The sequence below is a fragment of the Ornithorhynchus anatinus genome, chromosome 2 (assembly GCF_004115215.2).
Source record: "Ornithorhynchus anatinus isolate Pmale09 chromosome 2, mOrnAna1.pri.v4, whole genome shotgun sequence".
Classification (NCBI taxonomy): Eukaryota; Metazoa; Chordata; class Mammalia; order Monotremata; family Ornithorhynchidae; genus Ornithorhynchus; species Ornithorhynchus anatinus.
In genome coordinates this window covers 51,012,605-51,027,807 of record NC_041729.1, presented here as the reverse complement: position 1 = coordinate 51,027,807, position 15,203 = coordinate 51,012,605, and the positions used below count along the sequence as shown (strand labels likewise).

The window sequence follows — 15,203 nt, the reverse complement described above, 5'->3', positions numbered from 1 at the left end:
GATTAAATACCCATTCTCTTTCTGACTTGGACTGTGAACTACATGGGGGACAGGAACTGTGCTTGATCTGATTGATCTGCTTGTACATAACTTTAAATTAGTCATTATAAATTACTTATTTATTCATATGAATGTCTGTCTCCCCCTCTAGACTGTTATGGGCAGGGAACTTGTCTGCTAATTCTGTTGAATTGCACTCTCCCATGTACAGTGCTCTGCACATAGTAAGTGCTCAATAAATGCATTGATTACTTGATTGATTCTATTGTACCTATTCTTGTGCTTATAATAATGATGGTATCTGTTAAGCTCTTACTCTTTGCCAAGCACTCTTCTGAGTGCTGGTACAGTGCTTAGCGCATGGTTGGTGCTTAGTACCATTACTATTAAATCTATAATCAAGGAGGGGACCTTCTCCTCAGGTATCTGCAGAAACTTTTCCTCAGTGTATGGAAAAACTCAAAAAAGCCCTCAAAATTTCCAAGATGTGACAATAATCATCATTTTCAAGAGGAAAATTTTCATGACTGACTCTGGAAATTACTGGGCCACCTCACTATTTTCTGTTGCGGTCAAGGCTCCAGCCGTTTTCTGGAAAGACCCGTGAAGAAAACAGTGCTGGGTGAAATGCGTCGTGGCCTCAATCCCAAAGCCGTTGCTAGTTATTTAGTTTTTTATTGCTTTCGAATCCTCAGCACTTCGTACCTATGTATAGTTTGATTTGTATATTCAATTCCTTATCGTGTTTCATCCTGATATACTTGAAGTAGCTTCTTTGATATCCTCCTAGGTCTACTCTTTATAAATTATTTTTGTCCTCCTGCCTATCTTGTTAGACTGTGAGCTCCCTGAGGATGCAGTGTGTGTGTCTTGTTTATGTTGTACCCTCCCAAGCCCCCAGGACAGCGTTACGTGCACTTGGCTGAATGGATAGATCATAGACCTGAGAGTCAGAAGGACCTGGGTTCTAATCCCGACTCTGTCACTTGACTGCTGTATGCCCTCGGGCAAGTCACTTAACTTCTCTATGTCTCAGTTAACCCATTTGTATTTAGTTTTTTATCGCTTTCGTATCCTCGGCACTTTGTACCTATGTATGTTTTGATTCGTTCATTCAGTCGATCGCATTTATTGAGCGCTTACTGTGTGCAGACCACTGTACTAAGCGCTTGGAAAGTGTAATTCGGCAATGGATAGAGACGATCCCTAACCAGTAACGGGCTCATAGTCTACAAGGGGAGAGACGGACAACGCAACAATACCCAGCAAGTGGACAGGTATCGATAGCATCAATATAAATCGAATTTTATATACACATTATTAATAAAATAAATGGAATAATAAATAAGTACACATATACACAAGCGTTGTGGGGCGGGGAGGGGGTAGAGGGTGGTGATTATCTTCTATGTACCTCAGTGCCTGGCATATAGCGTGGCTCAGGGGAAAGAGCCCGGGCTGGGGAGTCAGAGGTCATGGGTTCTAATCCCCGCTTGCCAGCTGTGTGACCTTGGGTAAGTCAATTCACTTCTCTGTGCCTCAGTTCCCTCATCTGTAAAATGGGGATTAAAACTGTGAATAATGTATATTCAATTCCTTATCGTGTTTCATCCTGATATACTTGAAGTAGCTTCTTTGATATCCTCCTAGGTCTACTCTTTATAAACTGTGAGCCCCTGTGGGGCAACCTGATCACCTTGCATCCCCTAGCACTTAGAACAGTGCTTTGCACATAGTAAGCGCTTAACAAATACCACCATTTTTTTTATTACCTTGTATCCCCCCCCCCCCGGCACTTAGAACAGTGCTTGGCACACAGTAAGGGCTTTTTATTTCTCCCCCAATTAGACTGTGAGCCCGTCGTTGGGCAGGGACGCTCTCTCTCTGTTGCCGAATTGTCCATTCCAAGCGCTTAGTCCAGTGCTCTGCACATAGTAAGCGCTCAATAAATACGATTGAATGAATGAATGAACAGCTACCACCCTGGATGTTAACCCCATTTTACAGATGAGGTCACTGAGGCCCAGGGCAGTGAAATGACTCTTCCAAGGGATTAACTGTGAGCCTCACGTGGGACAACCTGATGACCCTGTATCTCCCCCAGCGCTTAGAACAGTGCTCCGCACATAGTAAGCGCTTAACAAATACCGACATTATTATCTTTCCTCAGTTCCCTCATCTGTCAAAAGGGGATGAAGACTGTGAGCCCCACGTGGGACAACCTGATGACCTGTATCTCCTCCAGCGCTTAGAACAGTGCTCGGCACATAGTAAGCGCTTGACAAATGCCACAATAATAATAATGTTGGTATTTGTTAAGCGCTTTCTATGTGCCGAGCACTGTTCTAAGCGCTGCGGGGGGGATACAAGGTGATCAGGATGTCCCACCTGGGCTCACGCATTTAATCCGTTTTACAGATGAGGTAACTGAGGCCCAGAGAAGTTAAGTGACTTGTCCAAAGTCACACAGCTGGCACGCGGTGGATCCGGGATTAGAACCCATGACTCTCTGACTCCCAAGCCCGGGCTCTTTCCACTGAGCCACGCCATCATTCATTCATCCATTCAATAGTATTTATTGAGCGCTTACTATGTGAAGAGCTCTGGACTAAGCACTTGGAATGGACAATTCGGCAATAGAGAGAGACAATCCCTGCCCAATGATGGGCTCACAGTCATCATCATCATCATCATCATCTTTCCTATCCTTTTCATTCAATCATATTTACTGAGCGCTTACTACGTGCAGAGCACTGGACTAAGCACTTGGAATGTCCAATTGGGCAACAGTGGAAAGAGCCCGGGCTTGGGAGTCAGAGTTCATGAGTTCGAATTCCGGCTCTGCCCCTTGTCAGCTGTGTGACTGTGGGCAAGTCACTTCACTTCTCTGTGCCTCAGTTCCCTCATCTGTCAAATGGGGATGAAGACTGTGAGCCTCACGTGGGACAACCCGGTGACCCTGAATCTCCCCCAGCGCTTAGAACAGTGCTCTGCACATAGTAAGCGCTTAACAAATACCAACATTATTATTATTGTCAGCTGTGTGACCTTGGGCGAGTCACTTCACTGGGCCTCAGTTCCCTCATCTGTCAAATGGGGATGAAGACCATGAGCCTCACGTGGGACAACCTGATGACCCTGTATCTCCCCCAGCGCTTGGAGCAGCGCTCTGCACCTAGTAAGCCCTTCACACACCCCAATATTATTACCATCCCTGCCCAGTGACGGGCTCACAGTCTAATCATTCATTTTTTCCTTTATTCTGTGCAAGAGCCCCAGCGGGCAAGGTGGCGAAGCACCGACGGAGCACGGAGGAGTCGATGGAGCTTTGAAGGTTTTAAAAGGGCATTTTTAATTTCAAGATTTTCCATTTTAAAAGATTTTTCATTTAAAAAATGAAGGAAAGCAGAAGAACCAAGAGGCCTATGGGAGAGGCCACAAGGGCGGCCCACTTCCGGTGGCCCACTTCTGATGCTATTTATTGCCATTGTTCTTGTCCGTCCGTCTCCCCCCGATTAGACTGTAAGCCCGTCAGAGGGCAGGGACTGTCTCTATCTGTTACCGATTTGTCCATTCCAAATGCTTAGTACAGTGCTCTGCACAGAGTAAGCGCTCAATAAATACTATTGGATGGATGGATGGATGGATGGATGGATGGATGGATGGATGGATGGATGGATGGATGGATGGATGGATGGATGGATGGATGGGTGAATGAATGGATGGATGTATGAATGAATGGATGTATGAATGAATGGATGGATGGATGAATGGATGAATGAATGGATGGATGGATGGATGGATGGATGGATGGATGGATGGATGGATGGATGGATGGATGGATGGATGGATGGATGGATGGATGGGTGGGTGGATGGATGGATGGATGGATGGGTGGATGGATGGGTGGATGGATGAATGAATGGATGGATGTATGGATGAATGAATGGGTGGATGGATGGATGAATGAATGGATGGACGGATGAATGAATGGATGGATGGATGAATGGATGGATGGATGGATGGATGGATGGATGGATGGATGGATGGATGGATGGATGGATGAATGGGTGGATGGATGAATGAATGAATGAATGATTCACAGGCTCGCAGGCCGAGGGCCCTCCAGGCTGCGCCATCGATCCCAGAGCGATCGCCCCGCCCGGGCCCAGCCCCGACTAATCGCTGAGGAGCGACGGAGCGCGCTGCCCCGCCCCCAAGGACCCTGGACTTCCGGCGCCCGTCCGTTTCCGGTCCCCCGGCGGAGCCATGTCCGCGGCGGAGGAGCGGGACGTTTTTCGCAGGGCTCAGGGCAGGACGCTCCATGCCTTTGCCGCAGGTAGCGCCGGGCCCGAGGAGGGGGCGAAACCGGAGGGAAGGGGGGGCGCAAGGCGGAACGTTTGGGGGGGCGGGCGCGGCTTCAGTCGGACCGGTTTGAGCTGCACACTGGGCGCGCGCGGGGAGGGGAAGGGAAAGGAGGGGGCGCGCGCGGGCAGGGGAAGAGAAAAGAGGGGGCGCGCGCGGGGGCGCGCGCCCGAGTGACCGTTTTCCTTCTCTCGCGAGATTTGGAGGAAGCCGGTTTGGCCAAGGGGGCCAAGGCCTTTAACCTTGTAGTTGAGGCAGAGAATAATAATAAAAATAAAGGCATTTGTTAAGCTCCTGCTATGTTCAAAGCACTGTTCTAAACGCTGGGGGGGATATATAAGGTGATGAGGTTGTCCCACGTGGGGCTCCCAGGCTTCATCCCCATTTGACAGATGAGGGAACTGAGGCCCAGTGAAGTGACTTGCCCAAGGTCACCCAGCTGACAATAATAATAATAATGTTGGGATTTGTTAAGCGCTTGCTATGTGCAGAGCACTGTTCTAAGCGCTGGGGGAGATCCAGGGTCATCAGGTTGTCCCACGTGGGGCTCACAGTCTTCATCCCCATTTGACAGATGAGGTCACTGAGGCCCAGAGAAGTGACTTGCCCCAGCTCACACAGCTGACAATAATAATAATAATGTTGGGATTTGTGAAGCGCTTACTATGTGCAGAGCACTGTTCTAAACGCTGGGGGAGATACAAGGTCATCAGGTTGCCCCATGCAGGGTTCACAGTCTTAATCCCCATTTGACAGATAAGGGAACTGAGGCCCAATGATGTGACTTGCCCAAGGTCACACAGCTGACGATAATAATAATAATGTTGGTATTTGTTAAGCGCTTACTATGAGCAGAGCACTGTTCTAAGCGCTGGGGGAGATACAGGGTCATCAGGTTGTCCCACGTGAGGCTCCCAGTTAATCCGCAGTTTACAGATGAGGTCACTGAGGCCCAGAGAAGTGATTTGCCCACAGTCACATAGCTAAGTGGCAGAGGCGGGATTCGAACCCATGACCTCTGACTTCCATGCCCAGGCTCTTGCCACTCTCTAGAGGGGGAGAAAGACATTAATATAAATAAATACATTACAGATATGGACATAAGTGTTGTGAGTCTGGGGGGGGGAGGCATGAATGAAGAGTAAAAGGTGATGCAGAAGGGAGTGGAGAAAAAGGAAAAAGGATATTAATATAAATAAATAGATCGTGGATATGTACTGCTATGGGGCTAAGGGAAGGATGGATAGAGGGAGGAAAATCAAGTACGAAGGCAATGCAGGTGGGAGTGGGAGAAGATGAAATAATAATAATAATAATGGTCCTAGTTAAGCACTTACTGTGTTCCAAACAATGTTCTAAGCGCTGGGGTGGATACGAGCTAATCGGGTTGGACACTGTCCCTGCTCTATATGGGGCTCCCAGTCTTCACCCCTTCACCTTTAATAATAATGTTGGTATTTGTTAAGCGCTTACTATGTGCAGAGCACTGTTGTAAGCGCTGGGGGAGATACAGGGTCATCAGGTTGTCTCACGTGAGGTTCACAGTCTTCATCCCCATTTTACAGATGAGGTAACTGAGGCACAGAGAAGTGAAGTGACTTGCCCACGGTCACACAGCTGACAAGTGGCAGAGTCGAGATTCGAACCCATGACTTCAGACTCCCAAGCCCAGGCTCTTTCCTTTGAGCCAGTGAAGTGACTTGCCCAAGGTCACCCAGCAGACAAGAGGCGGAGTCAGGATTTGAACACAGGTGCTTCTGACTCCCAGGCCCCTGCTCTGTGCACTAAGTGTGGCTCAGAGGCAAGACTGTGAGCCTGTCAATGGGCAGGGATGGTCTCTGTTACCGAAATTGTACATTCCAAGCGCTTAGTACAGTGCTCCGCACATAGAAAGTGCTCAATAAATGCTACTGAATGAATGAAGAGCCTGGCCTTGGGAATCAGAGGTTCGAATCCCGGCTCACTTGGCAGCTGGGTGACTGTGGGCAAGTCACTTCACTTCTCAGTTCCCTCGTCTGGAAAACGGGGATGCAGACCGTGAGCCTCACATGGGACAAGCTGATGACCCTGGATCTCCCCCAGCGCTTAGAACAGTGCTCTGCACATAGTAAGCTTAACAAATACCAACATTATTATTATTATTAAGCCATGCTGTGGGCTTAGTCAGGGAAGGCCTCTAGGAGGAGGAGTGCCTTCGGTGAGGCTTCGAAGGGGAGAAGAGCGATGGCCTGTTGGATCAGGCCCGTCTCCCTGACGCCGCACCTCGGCTCAGGGGGCAGGATTCTCCCCGTCGGCCTTCCAGATGAGGCATTTAAAAATCGCATTTAAAAAAAATTTTAAAGTCGGGTCCCGGCGTGAGACCCGGGCAGCTCTTTTCGGAGGGAAGATTTAGCAGCGGGCCCAAGAACAGATAGTGCAGGATACAGAGACGGGCTTCCAGCTCAAGAACCCGAATGTCTCTTATTACTACTGAACCTACCGTTTATTTTGGGGTGGGTGGGCTTTCGAGAAGCAGAATCCTCTTAAAATGCTCAAGTTAAACTATTTTAATTTTAAAAAAAGCCAAAAATAGAGGATTCCGTTGCGGCACCTTCAGATAACCGCATTTTTGGAGAAGAAAAGCCGATGCCGCAATGGGGTGTGATTATTACAGACGGATTTAAGTGCCGACAAGCAGTCGGTTAACCGATTGTATTTATCGAGTGCCCGCCGTGTGCGGAACTCAGACCGAGGGTTTGGAAAAGTACATGCTAGACATGATCCCAGCCCACGAGAGTTTGCAGTCTACAGGGGGAGGCAGACATTAAAGTAAATTTCGGATGGAGAGAAATAGAGTATTCATTCAACAATATTTGAGTGCTTACTAATAATAATAATGTTGGTATTTGCTAAGCACTTTCTATGTGCAGAGCACTGTTCTAAGCACTGGGGTAGACACAGGGGAATCAGGTTGTCCCACGTGGGGCTCACAGTCTTAATCCCCATTTTACAGATGAGGTAACTGAGGCACAGAGAAGTTAAGTGACTTGCCCACAGTCACACAGCTGACAAGTGGCCGAGCCGGGATTCGAACTCATGACCTCTGACTCCAGAGCCCGTGCTCTTTCCACTGGTACTAAGTGCTTGGAATGTACAATTCGGCCACAGATAGAGGCAATCCCTGCCCAGTGACGGGCTCACAGTCTAATCGGGGGAGACAGATGGACAAAAGACAACGTAATCACGATAAAAAGAATCAAGGGGATGGACACCTCATTAACAAAATAAATAGGGGAATAAAAATATATACAAATGAGTGATAATAATGTTGGTATTTGTTAAGCGCTTATTATGTGCAGAGCACTGTTCTAAGCCCTGGGGTAGATACAGGGTGATCAGTTTGTCCCACGTGAGGCTCACAGTCTTAATCCCCATTTTACAGATGAGGTAACTGGGGCACAGAGAAGTTGTGACTTGCCCACAGTCACACAGCTGCCCGGTGGCAGAGTCGGGATTCGAACCCATGACCTCTGACTCCCAAGCCCGAGCTCTTTCCACTGAGCCACGCTGCCTCTCAAACAAGTAGTAGAAGGATATATCCTGGGTACGAAGCGCTGGTAAAAAAAAAAAAAAAAAAAACCGCAAAAAAATTGATGAGAATAAAAGATGGTCCCCAACCCTCATGGGCCTCTACATTTTAGGATAAGGAGATTCCAGAGCCCTGCTACCTTGGTAATAAAGCCGGGATTTCAAATGTTCCAGTTTGAAGATCACTTCAAAGGGAAAACTCTCCAAGAATAGGTTTCTCTGGGTCTACACAGCGCCTAGAGATTTTCCCTCACTTCTGCTTATGCCAAGCTACTTCCTCAGGCTCTCAACTACTTCCCAGATTCATCATTTTTAGAAGAGGACCAGGTGACAGTAGCCCCACTCTAAAAATATCCGTGGAACCACTCTACAGGCCTAGAGCTGAGGGAAATCCCTAAGCAAATCGCCCCCAATGGCCATTTTCGATTTCTGGTCTGTCGAGTTCACCTCTGCTGCTTTGTAATATTGGCTAATTATTTAGTCCCTTTCAATTAGTTTTAAAATTCTCTTTGGTCATCTCTAGACCGATACAATGAAGGATCAGAGTATTGCAAAAAGTGAAGCGTGTAGTACGTTTTGGAGATGTTGCTGGCACGTGTCTTTGTTGATTCTCTGGATCACTTTGAATTATATGTTATCCGTGATATTAATACCTGTTTCCCCCTATAATAATAATTATGGTATTTATTAAGTGCTTACTCTGTGCAGAGCACCGTTCTATGCGCTGGGGGAGATACAGGGTGATCAGATTGTCCCACTTAGGGCTCACATTTTGTAATCCCCATTTTTACAGATGAGGTAACTGAGGCACAGAGAAGTAAAGTGACTTGCCCAAGATCACACAGCAGACAAGTGGCGGAGCCGGGATTAGAACCCATGATCTCTGACTCCCAAGCCCGGGCTCTTTCCACTGAGCCACGCTGCTTCTCTAGACCATAAGCTTGTTGTGGGCAGGAACACGCCTGCCAACTCTGCTGTACTATACTTTCCCAAGCTCTTAGTACAGTGTTCTGCACGTACTGACCACTGACTATAGGGTGCAAATAATCTAATGCCATTTGCCACTGGAGAGGCAGTCTGAGATTCATTCATTCATTCATTCATTCAATAGTATTTATTGAGCGCTTACTATAGTAGTGTTGGTATTTGTTGAGCACTTACTATGTGCAGAGCACTGTTCTAAGCGCTGGGGGTAGATACAGGGTCATCAGGTTGTCCCACATGTGACTCATGGTTAATTCCCCTTTTTCAGATGAGGGAACTGAGGCCCAGAGAAGAGAAGTGACTTGCCCACAGTCGCACAGCTGACGAGTGGCAGAGCCGGGATTCGAACCCATGACCTCCGACTCCCAAGCCCGGGCTCTTTCCACTGAGCCGTGCTGCGGAGCACTGTGCTAAGCGCTTGGAATGTACAATTCGGCAACAGGGAGAGACAATCCCTGCCCAATGACGGGCTCACAGTCTAATCGGGGGAGACAGACAGACAAAATCAATAGCAATAAATAGAATCAAGGGGAGGGACATCTCTTTAACAAAATAAATAGGGCAATAAAAATATATACAAATGAGCACAGTGCTGAGGGGAGGGGAAGGGAGAGGGGATCATGGAGATCCCAGTTGAATCGCTGGTGTATATTTACCAACAAGTACTGCCATCTCTGTCCTCATGGAATCTCCATCCTCATCACCGCCCGCTTCCGTATAAAAAACCAAGACGGTCCTAAAAGCACACACGCAAAAATGTGGGGTTTGGAAGCCTGTCACCCAACTGTAAACTTGAATCGTATTTATTCTTCATGTACTGCGCACATAGAAGGGTCTGAATTGTGACAGTGAGATCACCCCATCGTGATAGTCTTTGTAATGTGTTCTAGAGAACTCGTGCTTGAAGCTGTGTGACTGTGGGCAAGTCACGTCACTTCTCAGTGCCTCAGTTCCCTCATCTGTGAAATGGGGATTAACCGTGAGCCTCATGTGGGACAACCTGATTATCCTGTATCATCTACCCCAGCGCTTAGAACAGTGCTCTGCACATAGTAAGCGCTTAACAAATACCAACATTATTACCTACCTTGCTCAGTTATATAACCACACTATATGTGTTGGAAAAGCAGCATGGCTCAATGGAAAGAGCCCGGGCTTGGGAGTCAGAGGTCATGGGTTCTAATCCCGGCTCTGCCACTCATCCGCTATGTGACCTTAGGCAAGTCACTTAACTTCTCTGGGCCTCAGTTCCCTCATCAGTAAAATGGGGATTAAGTCTGTGAGCCCCATGTGGGACAACCTGATTACCTTGTACCCGCCCTGTGCTTAGAACAGTGCTTGGCACATAGTAAGTGCTCCCCCATCCCCTCGATTAGACTGTGAGCCCGTCTTTGGGCAGGGATTGTCTCTCTCTGTTGCCGCATTGTACATTCCAAGCGCTTAGTACAGTGCTCTGCACATAGTAAGCCCTCAATAAATACTATTGAATGAATGAATGAATGAAAGTAATTGGTTATTTTTAGGAAAATATAAACAGTTGGGCATAGTGTTCATATTCTTTTGCAGTAGATTGTCACCCGGCAGATCGGTTCTTCATTTTCACGCAATTAAATTTTCCCTTATAAATGATATGTGCAACCTAGATAATTTCTCCAGTAATGTGAAGTAAGAACAGAAGAAATGCCATTAGTGGATCAGACTAAGGATTCATCCGGCCCAGTATTTGGTCTCAGATTATGGCAACAGAATATTTAGAGGTACTAAGTACCCCCCCCGTCAGGTCACAGTCCACCATTTCCCCTCTCTGTCTTCTATTTTATTGTCTGTCGATCTCCCCCTCTAGACTGCAAGTTCCTTGTGTGCAAGGACTGTGTCTACCAACTCTATTAATAATAATAATAATAATGTTGGTATTTGTTAAGCGCTTACTATATGCAGAGCACTGTTCTAAACGCTGGGGTAGACACAGGGGAATCCGGTTGTCCTACGTGGGGCTCACAGTCTTAATCCCCATTTTACAGATGAGGGAACTGAGGCACAGAGAAGTGAAGTAACTCGCCCACAGTCACACAGCTAACAAGTGGCAGAGCTGGGATTCGAACCTACGACCTCTGACTCCAAAGCCCGTGCTCTTTCCACTGAGCCACGCTGCTGCTTCCCAAGCGCTTAGTCTGCGCATGCTTACGTACCGATGATTGATTGGCTATGTGACGGTTACCTTCCTCGTCGTAATAATAATAATATGTTGGTATTTGTTAAGCGCTTCCTATGTGCAGAGCACTGTCCTAAGCGCTGGGGGAGATGCAGGGGAATCAGGTCGTCCCACGTGAGGCTCCCAGATTTCATCCCCATTTTGCAGATGAGGGAACTGAGGCACAGAGAAGTGAAGTGACTTGCCTACGGTCACACAGCTGACAAGTGGCAGAGCCGGCATTCGAACCCATGAACTCTGACTCCCAAGTTACGTGTTCTTTCCACTGAGTCACGCTGCTACTTTCACAGATAGGGATGAGCCATTTAAACGTCCCTCGTTTGGCCTTCTTAGGACCCTACCTTCTCTTCCATTAATTGATCCAAATTCCCCGTGAGCCTATTGATATTTTTAGCCAGCATAACTTCTGGCAGTCCACTATTTCATATGCTTTCTTCATGCTGGGAGCACAATATAAACTGTATAAATCTCACCTGGGAATAGCTACGGTTCCAGGTCCTCTTCAAATATACACAGAAATGATAATTAACTTTTCCTAATGGGTTTTCTGATTAGGCCTACCCTTTTTCATAACCAGAGAAGCAGCCTGGCTCAATGGAAAGAGCCCGGGCTGGGGAGTCAGAGGTCATGGGTTCTAATCCCGGCTCCGCCGCTTGCCGGCTGTGTGACTGTGGGCAAGTCACTTCACTTCTCTGTGCCTCAGTGACCTCATCTGTAAAATGGGGATTAAAACTGTGAGCCCCACGTGGGACAACCTGATCACCTTGTATCCCCCCAGCGCTTAGAACAGTGCTTTGCGCATAGTAAGCGCTTAACAAATGCCAACATAATTATAACAAATAATCCTTATCTGGCAAATCTTTAAACAGCTCCTGTGAAGAGATGGGGGCATTCTGGAAAGCAGAACCCAATTTTAAGGCATCATCATTCTGATTTATATCTGTAAATAATAGCAAGAATTTCTTTTTCCAAGTTACCAGAGTGCTAATTACGAATAGGTTGAAGAAATACAGTTATTCTCATATTTATCTATCGTATGCCGAACTGTCAAGTAGGTTTTTTCAGCCTAAGTGATCATCTTTATTGACGTACCTGACGGTTACTCAGACGAGACCCATTACTTGTGACAGTGATTATTCTGGAGAAGAAGCCCATTTGGTGAGCATTTTAAAGAAGCCTCACAACCGTAAATCTCTCTACTGTTGCACACCTTTGTGGTAAACCCCTGATAGAGGGCTGAGAAAATCCAGTCCTCGTTTAAACACGTACCGACGGGCTCAGAATTAAATTTCCAGTAGTTGTGGAAGCGGTAGGTTGAGGAACAGTTTTTTAAATTACGCATAGAAATTCCAAGAAGGATCAAACAGTACTGAAAATTTGATAAATAGTTTAAGGCGTTCGCAAGCTAGAGCTGAAAGCAATAGAAGCCCATTCCTTCAGATTATTTCTTTAGAGGTGTTGGTAGGATTTAAATGTAAATTTTCATTTATGATCTCTGTAGTCTCTCCATCGGTACTAATAAATGTACCATTTTTCATACTAGCCCATGAAAAGCTTCCTATTGGAATTTTTTTGGTGGAGAAAAATGAAATCCTTGTCAGTTGGAGGTTTATCCGTGTCACACTCAATGTGGAATGTTTTCCAGTGATAAGCTCCTTGATGACAGGGATCGTGCCTACCTACTGCGTCGTACTCTCTCAAGCACTTATTACAGTGTTCTGCGCACAGTAAACACTCAAATACCATTGATTGACTGAATGATCTGCTTATTAGTGACAAAAATGAGATACGTGAACTATACGGTTGGAAAAACTCAGTTAAGGGACAGGCCCAACCAACTAAGAGACTGGGGAAAGAGAGGCAGATCAACAAGCCAAGAGCTATGCTTTCTAAACTGAGTTTGTTTATGTATATTAATATTTCCCTCCCCATCTAGACTGTTGTAAGCTCACTGTGGGGAGGGAATCTATAATAATAATAATAATGTCGCTATTTGTTAAGCACTTACTATGTGCAGAGCACTGTTCTAAGCGCTGGGGTAGACACATGGTAATCAGGTTGTCCCACGTGGGGCTCACAGTCTGAATCCCCATTTTACAGATGAAGTAACTGAGGCCCAGAGAAGTTAAGTGACTTGCCCACAGTCACACAGCTGACAAGTGGCAGAGCGGAATTCGAACCCATGGCCTCTGACTCCAAAGCCCGTGCTCTTTCCACTGAGCCACGCTACTTCTCTAATTCTATTTCTTGTTATATTGTACTCTCCAGAGTGCTTAACGGTGCCTTGTTCCAAGTAAGCGCTCAGTAAATACGACTGATCGAGTTAATCTTTAAAGTTTAAAAGCAGTATAACTATATCCGAGATTTGGCATGCCGACCTAATAAGGTCCTTAACCAGCTAGGCTAGAGTTGAAAACCTTGCCACCTATAAGTATAACTGAGTTTTGGAATTTAAGTCTTTTTGTTAAAAAATGTAGGAATTTACCCTTGATGATCAATGCTCACCTCTGTTGATAAAATCTAATGCTGAACTCTCTCAAGTGCCTCATTAGCACTCAATGCGAAGTAAATGCTCAATGAAAACCCTTGATCGATTGATTTTCTCTTTTGGTAATATCCAAAAAAAAGGAGTGAGAACAAAACATTGAGTTGGGCAGAATTTAGCAGTATTTCTAGTTTCTCTAGGCTTTTCTCAGATGGGTGATAAGAACTGGATACATTTATTTCAGCAGGGCAGCTAGTACAGTCACTGGTTGGCTGGTCACAACTAAAACCGTCAATGGTATTTCCAGTTCACGGTGGAGAAAAATGTCCACTTCATCAGTAAATGATAAACATGCCCAAAAGGTGCAAGAAAACTGCAGGGAGAAAATGTACGGGCAGAGTAAAATCTGATCCAGATACCTAGTAAGACCGATGGTCTTAAAAGTCAAAACAGAGAGGCTGTTGCTCTTTGTTTGTATCGCTTTTAAATACATTAGTGTCACACCAGTGATGTAGACAGAATAATTCAGAGCTATAGAGGGCAAAATTATTTTGGATACGTCTCAACAGAATAGAAGATGTCTTCCCTTCAAGGGTGTCTCTTGGGATAAATTCCACTTCAAAAGATGTCATAAGGTCAAATTGTTTGAGGGCCGCCTTTGACGGCAGTTTAAATCATTTCGACGCGTCATGAAACCTGCTACCTCACGTATAAAAAAGCGAACCAAAATTCATTTGCAGATGCCAACTGTACCCTCTAAAAGAAGCAGCGTGGCTCGGTGGAAAGAGCCCGGGCTGGGGAGTCAGAGGTCATGAGTTCGAACCCCGGCTCTGCCACTTGTCACCTGGGTGACTGTGGGCAAATCACTTAACTTCTCTGGGCCTCAGTTCCCTCATCTGTAAAATGGGGGTGAAGACTGAGCCTCACGTGGGGCAACCTGATTCCCCTGTCTCTCCCCCAGCGCGTAGAACAGTGCTCTGCACAGAGTAAGCGCTTAACAAATACCAACATTATTTAAACTGCATGGATATCTCATTTCAGAAAATTATAGCGACATCTTGGAGCAGTCGCGTTGGTCCTGTGGCCCGTCTAGGTGTGATGAATCAATTCACGATAGCTCCACGTGACCCCTAAATGCCAAGAGGTTCCGGCCAGTTATTCTGTCAAACTTTCGGAATACGGGAAGAGATGATCTTTAAAGTGGTGGGGAGACGAGGCACTAACCCTTTTATAGGTCCAAGGAATAGAGTGCTGCTCTGGGAATAATAATAATGATAATGTTGGTATTTGTTAAGCGCTTATTAAGTGCAGAGCACTGTTCGAAGCATTGGGGTAGATACAGGGTAATCAGGTTGTCCCACGTGAGGGTCACAGTCTTAATCCCCCTTTTACGGATGAGCTCACTGAGGCACAGTGAAGTGACTTGCCCACAGTCACACAGCTGCCAAGGGGTGGAGCGGGGATTTGAACCCACGACCTCTGACTCCCAAGCCCGTGTTCTTTCCACTGAGCTACGCTGGAATCAGGAGCCCTGGGTTCTAACCCCGGTTCTGCCCGTGCCAGCTATCGAAGGGCACTTGGCTAGTTGCA

At 46.5% G+C, this 15,203-nt stretch overlaps 1 protein-coding gene across 1 annotated transcript in view; it reads left to right on the top strand.

Annotated features, from left to right (window-relative positions):
- Window positions 1–4,244: 4,244 nt before the first annotated feature.
- Window positions 4,245–15,203, top strand: part of CPPED1 (calcineurin like phosphoesterase domain containing 1) — a 100,085-nt gene continuing 89,126 nt past the window's right edge. Inside the window, exon 1 of the mRNA XM_029058662.2 lies at window positions 4,245–4,339. Within this exon, the coding sequence (XP_028914495.1) occupies window positions 4,270–4,339 (70 nt within the window). The 5' untranslated portion in view covers window positions 4,245–4,269. The remainder of the gene's footprint in view (window positions 4,340–15,203) is intronic.